General features: G+C 43.2%; 1 protein-coding gene across 3 annotated transcripts in view; it reads right to left on the minus strand.

Annotated features, from left to right (window-relative positions):
- Positions 1 to 4,240: 4,240 nt before the first annotated feature.
- The window catches only part of LOC108873291 (nucleolar protein 4-like), a 128,092-nt gene continuing 114,965 nt past the window's right edge, over positions 4,241 to 17,367 (minus strand). For 2 of the 3 annotated variants that reach the window (XM_018661469.2, XM_051071468.1), the window contains 6 exons: positions 15,741 to 16,213; positions 13,650 to 13,841; positions 13,000 to 13,188; positions 11,026 to 11,139; positions 10,576 to 10,807; positions 4,241 to 9,366 (listed from right to left, as the gene is read on the minus strand). In XM_018661469.2, the coding sequence (XP_018516985.1) occupies positions 9,122 to 9,366; positions 10,576 to 10,807; positions 11,026 to 11,139; positions 13,000 to 13,188; positions 13,650 to 13,841; positions 15,741 to 16,213 (1,445 nt within the window). In that variant the 3' untranslated portion in view covers positions 4,241 to 9,121. The remainder of the gene's footprint in view (positions 9,367 to 10,575; positions 10,808 to 11,025; positions 11,140 to 12,999; positions 13,189 to 13,649; positions 13,842 to 15,740; positions 16,214 to 17,367) is intronic. The other variant, XM_018661470.2, reaches the window with a different exon arrangement.

The raw sequence follows: 17,367 nt of genomic DNA on the forward strand, positions 1-17,367 counted from the left end.
ATATGAGGGTCTGGGGTGCTGTTGAGTTTTTGGGAGTTTCATCTCTTTTCCTGAGGGTTTTTATTTCTAGACTGTGGAGTCTAATGCCTGCAGACTTCACTCCTTCATTCCTGCATCAGTTCTGCATCATTACTGCAGAAAACCGCACAGGGCACACATAAATTAGAGCACCCCACCTCAAAAGAAGCCCCAGGATGACCTGAACACCACATACTGATGATGTTTACTAAAGAGGAAGATCCTATTATTGTTTCCAGACTCCAGAAATTTTACCGAGCAGAACACAGGAGCTGCTGGAACACCACTACCTCCATCTGTTAGTGTGTTTGTGTTATTATGTCGCACTTTTGTTACTTGTGAAAATGTAAAATTCCTGTTTTTGTCAATGGAGTCTGGTAGTGATGTATAGTGATGCTATTATAATATTTTATGAATTTATCATGTTTTTTGAAGTAGAGTAAAAAGTGCAATATATGAAATACAGTGGAGTAGTTTTGGAAAGTGAGCAAAGTAACACTGGACCTGAGTAAATCTACTTAGTTACTTTCCACCTTTGCTCCAGTCAGGTCACTATACCTCAAGTTTGAGTCGAGTCTTGAGTCCCCAGTGTTCGAGTCCGAGTCCAGTTCACCAAAGAGGAGTCTCAGTCGAGTGTGTTATGAGTCAGAGACATCGAGTTTGAGTCTCAGCAGTAACTGTTACTGACAGTGCAGTGAACACACGTGTCTTCTTGAATAATATTTCAGTTTTAACACATCGATCAATTCCTGCCAAATTATTATGACCTCGTCCAGGTCTCAGTGACCTTTAGACAACAGCGGCGCAGAACGACCAAAGAAGACCAACACGTTGCTGTTTGATAGATAGCACACCGTTTTATTAGTATATTTAGCTTTGTGACGTACAGCTCAGGAGAAAACGAAAAGAACCCAAAACAAACAAAACTAAATGGTCACAATTTTTTTTTAAGTCCAGAAACATTTCAGCCTTAGCAGTGACATCACACGAAACAAAGCTCAGTTTTTCGATCATTGGTTTCTTTGTCATGGACCAGAGTGATATGTTCTCGTTGTTTTAGGCTAAAGGAACACGCCCGAACCGCTCCAACGGAGTCCACAAACAGAAAAAATAATAATAACCCTAGATTTCTTTTTTAATGTCTTTTTTTTCCTCAATCATTTAAGATGCTTCACATATATTATCAACACTTTTCTAAAGAATCAAAATAATTAGCCACAGGTACTGGAAAAAAGGTATCCACTGTTATATATAATAATAAACACAATAAATATAAAAAGAATTTTTGATATAATTTATATGGTATCAAAGAGAGAGGGAAATGGGCCTTCAGTTAGACGTGTTTTTACAAAAGTGATGTCCATTTTTTTTCCTGAGGTTGAGTTTTGTCATCTGCAGTTTAAAGTTTTGCTAAATATACTAATAGACTAAGAGACCCGACACACAGGGTCTGTAATGGCTTATCATTCACTGAGGAATCGTCTCCACCGGATCGTGGTCACACCAGTAGAGGGTCATTGTGGGCCCCACTGTGATTTTTGTGTGCTGTGGAGTTAGCCGAGAGGTCAAAAGGTCAGTCCCCCTCCCCGCGAGAGCCAAACAAACACAACTCGACTCCCCCCTCCCCTCCCAGACAATCGGTTTCGTACAGGGACGCCTCGCTTTTCAGTTTCAGCCGTGTGACGTTTCTTCACCAAGCACAAAACTGAAACTTTTTTCTTCACTGTGAATCAATAATCACACACAAACTAACTGTTAGCATCCATCCTTTAGCATCTCAATGCTAACTGAATGCCAACAAGGCATTTCCAACAGGATGCAGGATAAAAAAACGAAAACGTGCGGTGAAAAAAGGCGACCGACTGAAATTCAAAGCGCCAACGTGTCCCCTCGTGCGATAGGCTTATGTGTGAAATGGTGATAATTGTGTTCAGACGCAGTCCCATTTCCCTTCAGTGTGTAAGGAAGGAGGCAGATGAACTGAAAACAGGAATGAGGGGAAAGAGAGAAGGAGGGGGAGGAGGAGGAGAGGAATAGAGAGATGAGAAGAAACAAAACAAAAAACAAAACAAACCAGAAAGAATCGCAAAAATCTGTACATGTAAACATCACACTTCCACTGAGTCAAATCATGAGGAGAATACAGGTTTCTAATTGGTGTTACTGTAGGTACAAAGCCCCGGCGGAGGAAAATCAAGACAATCAAGAGCCTGGTACAAAGTCAGGCGAAGACAGAGAGAGAAGAGAAAATCAAATGCTCAACATCAGAAAAGAAGGAATCTAAAGCACCACTGAAAAGGAACAAAAATAAAAAAACATTGAAACAAAGCGGCTCAGGAAGCCTCTTTTTTTTAAATCTCGACAGTAGTAGCTGTACACCGTGCCCTGATAGAAAAATAAAAAAAGCTCCATGACTTTCTCTCCTTCAGTTTTTGAGCTTTACATCTGACCAGACTAGTTCGAGAGTGTGTGATCATTTGCAGGGACCCGGCCGGCATCACCGCTCATCTGATGGTTTAATAATTAAGATCTAATAACTCTGCAGCATCAGAATAATCTGAGTCTGAAACTGTTCACGGCTGTCACGAAGAATAATTCACAGTCTAGGCCACATATCTCTGGAAATTTAAGGGGTTTTAAAGGTCCAACATGTTTGGAGTTAGATGAGAAGGTCAATACCATGCTTATATCTGTTTGGTAGATACTGAATGTAGCTGGAGCCTGCAGGCAATTAGCTTAGCTTAACATAAATACTGAAAACTGGGGGAAACAGTCTGGTCATCTGAAGGTAACAAAAACACCTCGCAGCATCTTTAAAGCTCACTGATAAGCACGTTCTATCAAAAACAAAATGAAAAAATAACTAACAAGACGTAGAACTCATTAATTAGTAACTTTAGAGGTGCTAGCTGTTTCCCCGTTTCCACTCTTTATGCTCCATCCACTGAACAGACACGACAGTGTTTTATTGATCTCTCAGCAAGACAGTGAGTCAGTGAATTTCCCAGAAACAAGCTTTAAATCTACAGTTAAAATAAGAGGAATCAGGTATTTTTCAGCAGAATAATATTCCAGGAAATCTGAAGACGACCATCAGGGAGACGGGATTAAAGAAATTAAGAGGAAACAGTTTGGCGACCTCCTGACCTCACAGTAGTTGGTGACTGACTTCATCTGGCTCCTAAAACCAACTGAAAGATGACGTACCTGTGTTTCTAAAATCTCTAAGAGAAATAACTTCTTTTTGGTTGAATATCTAACAGGCTGATTTCAGGACGTCTAACTTGTCTTCAATGTGCACTTTGTTCCTACTGGAGACTAAAAGCTCCTCAGTCAACAAGCTGCAGGTTTTAAAGAAGCTGTATATCACAGCAGGTCAGGTGGGTCGGACTTTTCTTTTTTCATTTCACGCTGCAGACCTTTACTTTAGCGCTACATCAACAAAGGATTTGTTTGCTCTGTTCTCAGCTGCTCAGACTCTCTGCTCTTTGCGAGCTGTAGCAACCACGTCTGTACGTCCGTCTGCGTCTGAGAGGTCGGGATGATGCTGACCTTTCTCAAGCCTTTTTTTTTTTAAACAGCAGATCAATGCAGGATCATAATCTCACAACCCTGTCGGTGTAAACAGTGTGTAAACATAACCTTTAAAAAGAGGCATCAGTTTCAACAGGAAACCATGAAGGAACCATAACTGAAGTTATCGGACAGTAAAGTGATTCTGGCGCAGACTAAGACTTCACTGTGTTGATCACACTCACACCTGGCTGAACGAGCCGGAGAAGTGAACATCTGCAGTGATGCCGGTCGGGTCCGGTGTGTGTTGACATCCACGTTCGGAATGTGCAGTATAGGCATACAGAGTGAAGCTGTTGGAATATTGTACAAAATATCTTCTCAAAAAAGACCACTTTACTCGCACTACAAAATATATCTATTAAATAATAATATTAAGAAGAATCAGAACATTGAGAACAATAATAATAATAATTATGTAATACTGAAAAATAGAAATCAGATAGAAATGTGTCGGCTGTTTGCCCGGCGAGTGGAGACGTTAACAGGAGGAGGAGGAGTTTTGGAGTACGAACGCTCTGATTATGGCTAAAACACTCGGATTATTCTCCCCGTCTGTCCCACTGTATACAACAGACAGAGGGAATGGAAATCAAACAGTGAGCAAATTACACCTTTCTAAAGATTGTCATTTGCCTATTTTTTTTCTTCTCTTATACAGTTGTTGTTTTCCTGTGGTGCTGTTCTGGGCTCAGAAACACACGTAGAAAACCTTGAGAACATCTTTTCTGAGGTTGACAGAGGACGTCACCGCAGAGGAACCAGTGAGATCGTCCCACAAGTCCTGAATCCCACCAACCTGATTAACTAGAGGCTGCCTGAGCGTCTGTTCTTAACACTCTATGACTCTGAATACTCTGAGTCTGTGATTCAGTGTTTGCCACCGTCGGCCATGAATGAAACTTTTTGGGACGATCTCAGAGGTCCCGCTCGTGTTTGATAAGATGACTTATTCCCAGAGAAAAAAAAATCCCAGATCACATTTCAAAGAAGCAGTTTGTCCTGGAGGAGTTTTTAGCTGACGGAAACAAGAATCAAACTCAGACGAGGAGGAAGAGGAGGAGGAGGAAGATAGAGGGGGATGGACGGCAAATGAGAGCCTCTTCACCATTTACAGAGCATCTGAAACTGCTCTGCTCTCATTCAAACCCAAAGTAAATAACATTAGTTTTTTCTCTTGTGATTGAAGCTCACTAAACAGCTTTTAGTCTCATTTTAGGTCCCAAATGAAACAATTCTAATGTCTCTTGACTGTCTAACAAAGACAGTATAAGGGTTAAATTGTAATAAATGTTACTGTTGCATAAAAATCTCAGGCCCTACTGTGGGGTGAGAAATTCAAAAAATAGATTTGATTTGATTCCAAACCCATTCTGTAGTGTAATTTAGAAACTGTATGGCTGTAGGTCTGATGGTAGCTTTTCCTTCATTTCTTAAAGATGCATTTTAGAGGTTTGAGGTTTTCACTGCACAGCAGCAGCAGCAGCAGCAGCAGCAGCAGCAGCAGCAATGCTTTTCAGTCATTTGTGAAGGAGGTAAAATGAACCTGGTCTGCTCAGACTGAATCCATCAGAGTCAGGATGTTGGGATCAAAATTCTTCCTGAAATCGACTGAAATGAAACTGATAGTGAAATCCACTTTGTCCTGCTTTGATCTGAGGGACCTTCACACACACTATGTACAAACACAGACTCAACAAAACCAGTGGCAGTATCTGAGAGCACAGTGAGATGGAACAGGAGAGGAGAAGGCCGCGACGCTGGCATCATTAAAGTCTCGTGTTGGGGTTTAAGGAAAGAAATCGCACCACACTCACATAAAATAAAAATAGTGAATATGCCCTCCAGTGAGTAAAGACAATAAATCTGGGACAAATTAAGAGGAAACATTGATTGTACTTCAGAGGGTCTTTGTGTGAATTTAAGATTTTCTGTAGTGAGGAAACTCTCTCGATAAATGTGACTACACTTGAATAAAAGGTCGCGCTCCAACACGTGACGCCATCGTCCCTTCACGCTCTCCTGTTTCTCTTCTAGTCGGGTCACTGTTCTTTTTGCATATTTCTCTCTGTCGTTAAGCGATCAGAACACTTTGAACAGAGCTTCCTGTTTTGTGAAAAAGAATTTAAAAAACAACAAAGAAATAAATCTTTTACAACTCTACATCTAATGTGTAATGGTTCCAGTTAAATGATTTACATTTTCAACATTTCGAACCAATCTGAACTCGATGTGGTGGCTCTGACATTGCACACGGATGTAAATCAGTTGAAGTGTGGACGGAGGTTTTGTGTTTGTGGATACGAGGGGTGAATAAATGGCTTCATACGTCCTCTGCTCTGTAGCACCACAGCGCTCGTCCTCACTGTGGGCCGCCTGTCACCAACACAAACCATCTAAAGACCAGTGAATGCTATGATTATCAGCTGCATTGCAAAAAAGAACAAAATCCCACCACACCTCTTCCTCCGCTCTCAGCAGTGCAAGTTGGGGGGAAAGTGTGGGGGGGTCCCTCCTGGGGGGAAACATGCATATACACACACAGAGAGCCCCCCCCCTTCAAATCACAGATGACTGCTGCTTCGCTCAGTGTGCAAAACGGGAGCAAATTACAGTGACACGACAGTCGAAGTGAGTAGAAACCACAGTAGAAGCAGTACACAGAGCAACGCCTCAGGAGGAAAGAAGCCACGTTTGTCTGCAGGTGTTGAGTGAAGTGGATAAACCAGGAGAGTGCTTCAAACTTTAACAAACTAATACCAACAATTAACAACTCCAAACAGAGCATTTGGCTTATTTTAGCTACTGTACCAAGAGACAAAGGAAATAATAACGAGGGTTTGCTTATTAACTAAACTATTCCTTTAACAGAGGCTCCGGCTTGACTCTACACAGGACAACTGGTACATCAGAGGCCTATGGCCACAACGAGGAATCCAGTGAGTATCATTTTTAAGCAGAAATACCTTCATATGATGTAATAACAACAAGGCTGAAAGTAAAACCTGATGGTTTTCTAATGAAGGATTCACTAGCTCTCATTTACTGCCGATCTCTTTTTTTCATTCTGGACTAAATTAACCCAAAACATAACAGTTTTCTACACAGAATTATTGAGTGGTCTAAGTGTGTACTTGTTGGCCTGACGTGGAGTACTTGTGGTGAACGTGCAAGACTTTGCTAACACATCCCTCCCTACGCCCTCCAGAGGATAAAAAACATGGGAAGAAAAGAAAAGATTCACAGTTAGAAAGTCACAAAACACAACATTGATCGAGCCCTATGAAGCAAAAAAAAACAAACAAACAAACAAACAAACAAACCAACCAACCAACCGGTCTGTGAGAGAAGAGGCGTGAGTGGATGAAGAAGTTCAAAGTTCTCCTGGCGAACAGCGAGTGTTTGAGGTGTTTTTGCTTTCATGTGGTCAAGTTGAAGTCGCAGTAAAGGTCGTAGGAGGTTGGTTGGTCGGTCGGGTTCCACGGGACACTGCGGCTAGCTAACGCCCGCCTTTGTTGAGGTTTCAGGTCTATGGCAGAAGGTCCGGTTTTTGTATAGCAGCAGCAACATGAAGGTTCATCATTCTAATCATAGTAATAATAATAATAATGGTAATAACAATAATAACAACAATAATGGCCATTTCAGAATTTAACAGACAAACACAGTAAGACAGATCAGTCCTCCTCTTCCTCTGAAACCTGGACCCGGACCAGGGAGGAGAGGAGGAAGAGGAGGATGTTTAGGTCCACGAAGAAGAAGTGTAGAGTAGGTCCAATGGAGAGAAGAAGAAGAAGAAGAAGAAGAAGAGGGGGGAGGGGGGGGGAGGGGGGTGTTAAACAGAACGATGCTGAGGTTTCGTTGGCGTTACATCTACATTTGTAAAAAGTAGAAGCGGGAGGTAAAATCGCCACCAGTATCAACAATTAACCCCCCCCCCCCCATTTAAGAAATACCCCTCCCCTCCACACACATACACCCCCCCCCCTTTAAGGAGAACGTCACCTCCCAGAGAAATACACTCCTGTCAACTTCAGCTCTGATTCTTCTCAAGTTTTCAAGATGAACTGATTATATACAGCAGCACACGAACAAACCCGCACAGGTGAAAGAAAAGTTTTGAAAGATTTCAGTGTCTGAAAACTTTACAACATCAGTCCTCGAAATGCTTCGTCGTCTCCACACTACAGGTCTTTTTGCGCAATAGAGTTTGATTCTCCCCCCGAAATATAGAAACCTTGAAGACATCAGGTGGTGAAGTAGAAGTAAACTGGCTTCTGGTGGGAATGTTACCATTCACTTGCAGAGTGTGAGTGTATAAATGTTGTGTAAGGTATGTGTGTGTGTGTGTGAGGAACTGAACATGGAATTGGCAGGTCTAATTTGAGGTATTTCCTGGTGGTCAACATGGCGTCTTGGATGCATAAGTAGCAAGTTGCTCCCTGGGTAAAAAGGGGTGAGGATTGAGGGGTGGGGGGGTTCAGGGTGAGGTTTCAGGTGAGGGAAAAGTGCTATAGGACACAGAGAGCTTATATACAAGCGAGCACAAAAAAGTTTTTCTTCTTTAAACAAACAAACTTTTTTTTTTCTAATTTCTTTTCCAGTTTCCGTCCTTAGGCTCCTCCGGACTCAAAGTCTTCTCTGTATTTAGTGCCATCTTTTAAGATAAGTCAGACCGCTTTTCTTTCAGTTCAGTCACTTGGGAAGAAAAAAAAAAATCAAAAAACAAAAAGCACGCACTGGACTCCCATAAAAAGAACAAAGTAAATCTTCAGTCAAATCAAAAAGCACTCGTCATTTAGCAAACTGCTTCAGTAGTACTAATTAAGGGAGTCACTATTTATTATTTTTTTTAATTGTTATGATCGTAAGACAGCGTTGGCCGGGGCACCCGTCAATCAAAAACTCAATCAGTCAGTCAAAAACTTCCTGGGTTGGAGCTCCACAGGGAAACTCCACAACTTGACTTTTCCACCCACAAGGATACAAAGTCTTTTTTTTGTCTGAAACCACAGCAGCAGTCTTCTTCACTCTCCTCCTCCTCCTCCTCCTCCTCTCTTCCTCTCCTCCACACTCCTTCGCTCAGAGTGTAGTGCTGATTGTGAGGTGCTTCCAGAGAGGACAGGAAGAGATTCATCCAGAGTCCAAGTGCTCTGCTTCGTCATTTTTATTTTTCTCTCTCCCTCCTCAGGCAGAATGGAGCTGAACTGAGGTTGTGGTGGATTGTTTTGGGAATGGCTGGGGTGGGATTGGTTGCCTCCCCCCTGTCCCCTCTTTGTCCCAGTTTTCCACTTTTTTCCCCAAAAGTGAAAAGTGGCCACAGTTTCCGAAGAGAAGGCAGAAGAGGAGAAAACAGCAAACCCTCGAATTAAGGAGGGAAGAGCAAAAACAAGAGGAGGTCAGGTGTTCAGCGTCAATAAGGAGAGACAGGGGGACGCAGACAGATACAAAACAAACACAACAGGAGGGGTGTGTGTGTGTGTGTGTGTGTGTGTGTGTGTGTGTGTATGCTTGTGTGTGTTCCCCCGTATCAGTTCTGCTGCAGGATCAGGTTCTCCAGCTCATCTGCCGAACGGAGCAGGAAGGCGGCCGACTCCCGGTAGCCGGCGATCAGCTGACGCACGGCCGTTATCTCTGGCTGGCTGAGCTGGGTTGACGCCCCGCCCCCTCCACCACCCCCGCTGCCCCGCCCACCCAGGCTGTTGGCGGTGGCGGAGGAGGAGGAGTTACTGATGTTGGCGGAGGACAGAGACTTCATGCTGAGGTCTGTGGGGCCTGAAGAAAGAGGGAAAGATGGATGGAGGGATGGAGGAACATTGACAGAGGGAAGGTGGAGGAGGATTAAGTGATGAAGGTGTGGAGGAGGAGAGGAAGGATGCAGAGATAAAAGGAGGGGACAGGAAGAGTTATGAGAAGAATGAAGAGGAAAAGAAAGAAAAAGATCAGTGAGTTCAAAATAACAGAAGACTGCTGGAATATCATCATGATTCTAACATCACACCATCGTCACCTGTGGACACAATAACACCTCGTCCAGTTACCAGGTAACAAGAACAAAGGAAGTCATGAGCTTTATCTAGCCGCTGAAGAGTTTTGCAAACAGAAAGCTTAACACGTTATCAAGGGGTTATGACGTCACTTCTGACCTGCACCTGTAACTATATGTCAGAGGTACAGTGGATAAAGACGTATCACAAGAACTGTGATTGGACAACTCATGCTGCCTGTGTTTTGGTGGAAAACGCTGACGGTGAAAACAACACTAACCAAGTTTAAGATATTTATACACATCTGTGCTATTTCCAGTGCAATACATTTCAGAGTCAAGATCTACAACTTGTTAAGTAGCAGGAACAGACTGGAATTACCAGCAATGAGACATACAATGATGCTATAATGGTGAGTTAAGATAAATAATGAAATAACAGATCTGCAGTCGATCATTTAGTGGAAGATGCAGTTCTACTGTGGGAATACTCAAAGAGACAGAGGGTGGTCACACTGTGTGGAAATGAGTTGTGACAAGTAATTAACATTTTTTCAAATCTTAATTAATCTGACGCAGGTTTGCTGAACATGAAGGCAGGTCTGCGTGACTCCTCCACACGTGCACAATCATCTTGTTATCAAAACTATGACTTGTTGAAACTGAAGGACACGGGGAAATCACTGTGAATCTACAGCTCCATATTAAACGGAGGCTGACATCACTGTCGTGAGTGTGTGTGTTGTTACACACTGCCACCTGCTGTCTCTTTTCATCAGTTTCTTTTCTTCTGCTGCTCCTCCATCTCCTTCTCATTCATCCCCAAATTACCAGTTCACACAGTTTCCCTCTCACCACTTCCTCCTCTGTTCCCTCCCTCATCACTCTCTTTTCTCTCTCCCTCCTCTCTTTCATCCACTCTTCCTTCTCACTATTTCATCTCGTCCATCTCATCTCTCTCTCTGTCTCTGTAAAGACCCTCTTCCTCCGATCCTCACCGTTGCTCTGAGCAGCAGCGCCGGTCGTCAGGGAAACGGGGTGTTGCATGGCAGCGCCCAGGCCCGGGTATCCACGGTAACCGTAGCTGAGGCCGGCTCCGTTGATGTAGAGCTGGGTGTCCTGGGAGGAGAAGGCTGATGCGGCCAGGGAGTAGGCGGAGTGGGCGAGGGACGCCGGCTCCCTCAGACCTCCTCCACCGCTGGACGGCTTGTCCAGAGAGATCTGCTCATCCTGGCAGAGAGGGAACAGGAAATGAGGGGGTTTCTTCTCCAAGTACGGCACAGGAAGCTGACTGTTTCTTTGAAACAGAACAGTAGTGCTGATGTGCTTCAAAACATTTCCAATAAAGATTACATTTCCAAGAGTTTTCAAGGAGGCAGCACGAGAGAGTCACAGTCACAAACAAATGCAGAATAATATTCACTTTATTAAAGAAAAAAGAGACTTACGTGATAGGCTTCGAGGCGCATCCTCTTTGCGGCGTTGCGTGATTCACTCTCGCAGGCGGCAGCCAGGATGTTCTCAGCCATGGCTGAGGTGAGGTGAGGTGGAGTAGGACGGGTCTGAAGATAACAGAATAATCAGTTTACCTATGTGGGTAGAGACTGTGCACTGAATACACATTAGGTAATGACTGAAAATAGAGTCAATCTTTTAACACGAGACACACAAACAATCTTGAGGAGACAATCTGACAGCTTCACTGATTCTCTGCCACGTCTGGATGAAATACAAGAGCTAATGAGCGTCATCTTTTATTCTATTTTTAATTCTTATGTGCATGCTACACTGACAAATATCTCCCAGTTCACACCAGTACATATGCTTTGGTATCCCCTGTAAGATATAACATCCCTGAGGACATCGTTAACTGTGATTATGGAGAGTGATGGAAATTATAGTTGAAGACACGCTGAGCCTACTGTGTCAAACCCACTGTGACAAAAACCTCAGTTCTCTGTATTAACACAGTGTAACATCAGGATTCACCACTGGGGGGCAGCAGAGACATTCCCATCACTGGTTCGCCACCTTTACTTTCTCTGTGAAGCAGCCTGATGCGTGTCAGACAGTAACAGTCACCTGTCTTTCCTATTTTCTTTATCATTAGCACATACTGCAGTGGATTAATTATCAGTGTCTCTGCACACACTCCTGCTGGTTCCTGCTGATGTTGTGTTATCAAGTGTAAAACATCCAAACAGTGCACAACTGTCAGTTTGTCACTTAATATGCATCTGACCTGAAACGGCCGTGAAAGTAATGGATGCACATGAAGAAATGCACCGTGTCACATCTATAAACGAAAATAAATTGACTAGAGCGTGTTGTTTCTATAGTTACGGCCAATTTACAGCCACGTTATCAGCTTTTCACACACAACAATTGTTTGTTGCTGGTCGTCCATGCGGCAGTGACAGCCGCAGCTTATTGTGTTGTGTGATAAAAACTAAATTCACAAAACAAAAATATAAAAAAATCATTAAATTCAACTAAGCAAGTTTTTAACTTGATAAAATAAATATTTATTAAAACATTTAAATCTGCATTTGGATGTGAATAAAAGGCAGAAGTAACTAATAACTAAATCCTCTGAATATTACACTTCATGCAAGAGTGAAGTAAATTAATCTTTAAATTCCTGTGGTGTGTGTTTATTCCCTCTCTGTCTGTCTCTGCGTTTGTTTCTGTGTGTGTGTGCGTTTTGCCAGGAAGATGCTAAAACTTTTGAAACCCATGTAAACATTTATTTTTTCTGTTTCTATATATTGAAGCACTTGAGCACATATTAGCAACAATAAAGGTCATTTAACTCAGTAAAGCACTGAACTGACTGAAAGGTTTCATTCAAACTCTCACACATGCAGAGATACTGTACACAGTGAATAAAACCCATCAGGAGACAAACTGAGGACGTTCTCTGGTTCTATGATTCCCACATTGACTGAATGACAAAAGAAGCAAGGCCAGCAGTGCATTATGGGTATTATAGGCTCTGAACATGTTGCAGATCCATTAGACTGCCTGGGTCATACTACCCACTGTATATACACTGTACAATAGAGCAAAGTACAATAGGAAAAAAACAAAACCTATAAGGTATATACACAGAGTCTGGAGCTGATTTTACTTAGACTGAGTGACATTTTGAAGAAGTGAAACTAGAAAACATTTTAAAAATCTGGAAATGTTCAAAATGAACAGAGATGATGTAGACGTACACAGACGTTTACAGTGACATGATGACGTGGCTCTGTGGCAGCTCTGGTTCTCTGGACGTGAAGGGTTAGATAACTGTTAACTGATTTTCTTTGGACTCTGGATTGCTAGTGGAACATTAATCGACAAAATAATCAAAAGAGAAAATACTGAGACACATCCTGCTCCTCAAACAGACAAGCAGCATCAAACAGGTACCGTACCTCCATGCCATTCTTCTTCATGCGTCGGCAGGATTTGAGGTAGGTGCGGATGCGCTTGCGGGCGCGTTCCTGGAATTCTGGGAACTGTCTGCTGCAGGACTCGATGATGGCCTGGATCTTCTCCTTGGGCTGTTTGGAGATGGGTACCATCCGATCCAGGTTCTCGTCCACAAACAGACGCACAAACATCTGCAGGGAAACAACACTGCTGTGAGAAAAAACTCTAAACGTATAAACTCTGCTCCTTTAGGTTGTCTTCTTAAGAGTATCTGAGCACAGAAAACTCCACAAGAAGCTGACAAAAACACACCTCTGACATATCAAAGCCTCATAGAGTTCTTAAGTTATCATTCATTTGGAGTCGTATTTTTGAGATTCCTCTTTCTTCACCAGCTAGTTGCTCTGCCAGAAATACAACAATAAAACAACAATCAAGATATCTAGAAAAGGTAAGAGGCAGGTAAGTGCACAGTAGGTTTAGCTGAGCGCGATTCTCCTTGTTCCTTGTTGCTTGCAAACCCCTTTCACTTCTGTGATCAATTACACTGATAGCTTCTAAGAGAGCGGGCCGTGCGATATTTTCTCTTTATGAATAGAAGAAGACGTGTTATTGATCCCTGTGGGGACATCGTGCACTGTCTCTGACTTACGTTGAAGGCCTTTAGTCTCTCGGGATCGACTCCCTCCGTGTCGTTGATCTTGTCGTTGTCATCGTGGTCGTCGTGGTCGTCGTCGTCATCGTCGGGGGCAACCTGGCTGCCGTGACGCCCCATGGTCAGGTCCTCGGCACTCAAGTCCATCTTCACACTGTCGTAGCTGCCGCCTGAACTGTACTGTGGGGACTAAACACACACACACACATATAATAGTATAATCAGTTTAAATTGTCCTTTATATCTATGCACTGTTTTAAACATTTATGGGCTATTTATGTCAGTGCACTTATTCTTAATGAAACACAAATTAAGAGCCTCATTAGGATTTGCCAGCCTGACTTAAGTACAAAGAGTTAGGTCCTTACTCAAGAACAGCACTGAAGAAAATGTGAATTACTTTCTACCGCTGCTAAACATGAAGACGATTAGAATACTGTGTGAGCAGCAGTGCTACCAAGTTCAGAACGTCAACCAGTGACAAACACTGGGTGACAACGCTGTCAGCAGCCCGGCAGGAGAGACACTCTGCCCACACCCAGTCCAGACAGTTTTTACCTGCTGTTTTTCAGTTTTAACTAGTGACAGATGAACTTGAAACATTTGTCCACAACACACACGGATAAACATCCAGATACAGCACACAATGTACGGGCATGGACCTGTGGCAGGGTGACACACACACACGAGAAAAGACAACACACACACAGCAAAAGAAAGAAGAGAGAAATGTTTGTTGGAGAGAGTGAGAGCTGAGGAGGCCAAACACACACACACACACACACACACACACACACACACTGGCGAACTGTTGTGTGTGAGTGTGAAAGCAGTGTTGACTTTATGAGAGAAAAGGAGCGTGAGTGTGAGACGGAGTGACTCTGTGTGTGTTGTTTGTGTCTGAATGTGAGAGCACTGTATGGAGCTGTGTTTGTGTCTTGCAGGTAGACTGTCTGGCAGTAATAGGTTTCCTGTATTGTCTGTCAGGTTCTGCTATTCAGCTCAGTACAAAGACAGCGAGAGGAGGAAGGAAGGAGAGAGATCTCTCATCACCCACCACCTCTTCTCTCCATCTCTCCTCACTTTGACTTTTCATCTTTTTATTCTCTACGTACATTTGTTGGCCTCTCTTTACAAACGACTGCACCGGCCTTTTCATGTTTTAACAAATACACCCTAAATCAGATACGGACATACATGTGGCAATTAGTTAAATTAAATGAGGATTTCATGTTTACTAACAGATCATTTCAGTTTCTCACACCAATGATGAATAAATGGAAGCAAAAGGTTTCTTCTAAAAGGTAAAAGCGGGTCTGTTTTCTGCAGGAAGGACAGAAAGCAGTACTAAGCTGTACTAATGGAAGTCACAATAAAACACAAAATGACTTTCTCGCTTTGCTTGTGGTTTCTTTATACTGTGACCTTCACTTCCCTGACAACAAATATTACAGCCTCATTCAGGGACATTACTCTTCATACTTCATACTTTTATTTTGACATTCAGCGGAGTTTTCAGTTTGATAACACGATAACGAAATTTAAAACCCTCACCATGTTTCTCTCTCTTTCATCTCTCCATACTAACATTAGTTACTGACTAACTTTCTGAGTAACAGCTAACAACTGAAATCTGTATGGTAAAAAGCTACAGCCAGTACATGGTTAGCTTAGCTTAGCACAACAACAAACCAGGAGAAACAGCCTGGGTCTCACTGTAGGGTTAGCTGTTCCCCCTTTGTTTCCAGTCTTTATGCTAAGGTAAGTTACCTGGCTGCTACTTCATGCTCATTACATTCTCTGCAAGAAAGCAAAGAAGTATATGCCAACCTTTTTCCTTAGTTTTATTCAGGCCCAACATAACTTATATAACTCATATTGGCTTGTTTTGTTGTGGCATTTGTATTCAACTCATGACCAGACACCACATCTTCAGGCTCCTTTGAGCTCCTGGATCTGAACTTGTTCCAACCAGCTGCAGCTTGCAGGAGTGAATATTAGTGCTGAATGTTTCTGTCTGTCTATATGTGACAGAGTGTTTGTATCTGCATGTATGAGTGCAGTATATGTGTGTGTGTATGGTCTCACCTTGCCCCCATAGTCCCTGCCGTCCCGGTCCAGTCGCAGCTCAGCAGTGTGTGTGTGGGACTGGGAGTGTGTGTTGGGAGTGTGTGCACTGTGTGTGTGCGGCAGCGGCAGAGGCAGGGCCGGGTGCGGGGCCAGGGGAGGTTTGGCAGCCAGTGGGTACTTCCTGCGGAGCTCCTCGGGCGCGTTGGGATGCAGAGCGCCGAGCAGCGCCGCGGCCGCCGCCGACACGGTGACGGGCAGGTGAGAGGTGGACAGGGGCAGGCGCTGCGGGGGCGGGTCACTCAGGTTGATCGGCTGCTGGTCCTCGGACGACGAGGAAGAGGAGGTTGGCGTGCTGAAGTCGAGCGGGGCGGGGCCGCCGTTGCCATTGACGACCTCGGTTTCTCTGACGATGGCGCCGTCCGTCACAGCGGAGGAGGGGGGGGTCAGCGCAGGCAGGCCGTTCCCACTGCCGCTCTCTGACGATGAATCATCTGTGAGAGGAGACAGAGGTCAGATTTCACTTTTCTGTTTCCAAACTGTTTTACAGACGAAGCTTCGTGTTCGGTGCGATGTGAAAGAAGAACAAAGGACATTTCCTCACATTAACGACTGATGATGTTAGAGACACACTGACACTGGGCGGTCGCAAACTGCAGCTCATATTTATTAGCTGTGGACACTGCATACAGCAGTCTGTGTGCTATATAGGTCATACATAAATCTACATACAAATATAAATCTGTCAACACGGATGTTTAGGACCTAAAACTCTGTTCGCCTAAATCACACACTCACACTCCTCACAGTGTTTAGCCTTATAGATTATAGATTATGCTTCATTGTATGAGCCCTTGTTCTCATACATTCAAATGAGAGATTTCCAAGAGAAATCTGAAAAACTGCACCTCTGGATAATCCACACACTCTCCCACTACTAGTTTTCAAAGTCATAGACGCAGAGAGACACGTCTTAACACATCAGCACAAAACACCAAACCTTCCTGCACTGCTCAACACTTGACTTATAGATCTCTCTTTTACTTTTGTGCCTTAAACACTTATTTCTTGTGTTATTTTATATACTGTCCTCTCGGCCTCTTCTCTTTCACCTTTCTTCTTCCTGTGAAGCGACTTTGTATCTTCTGTACATACTGTGTATAAAAGGTTTAAATGAGTTCTCCCAGTCTCATTCTTCAGGCTGTTCAGAAGCATAAAGGCACATAAAGAAAGATAAGAAAGCCTGTGAAAGTGGATGTCCTCAACTTTAACTGAACTAACTTGTGAAGAAAAAGAATCTTAGTCAAAAGAAAATATTTTCAATTAATCAAGAGCAATTCTGGAGTTAACGTTGGCATTTCAAAAATGTCTATAAGCTACATACTGTATATTACATGTTGCTATCATAATCATCAGAAAGTACATGTGACACATGGAGCATTGCTGGTATGTCGACACCATAACAACAGCATACACTCATGTGTCTGTGATTTTAGTGGCTGATCACAGAGAGAGCTCTTATTGTATGAACTGCTCATTAACATTACAGATGTCATGTGATAGCAGACACACACAGAAACACACTGTATGTTTACGCTATGATTTAATGCCCAGCAGATGGCATGTTTCCTTCATGAAGCAGCTGCAT

This window comes from Lates calcarifer, linkage group LG6, assembly GCF_001640805.2.
Source record: "Lates calcarifer isolate ASB-BC8 linkage group LG6, TLL_Latcal_v3, whole genome shotgun sequence".
Taxonomy (NCBI): domain Eukaryota; kingdom Metazoa; phylum Chordata; class Actinopteri; family Centropomidae; genus Lates; species Lates calcarifer.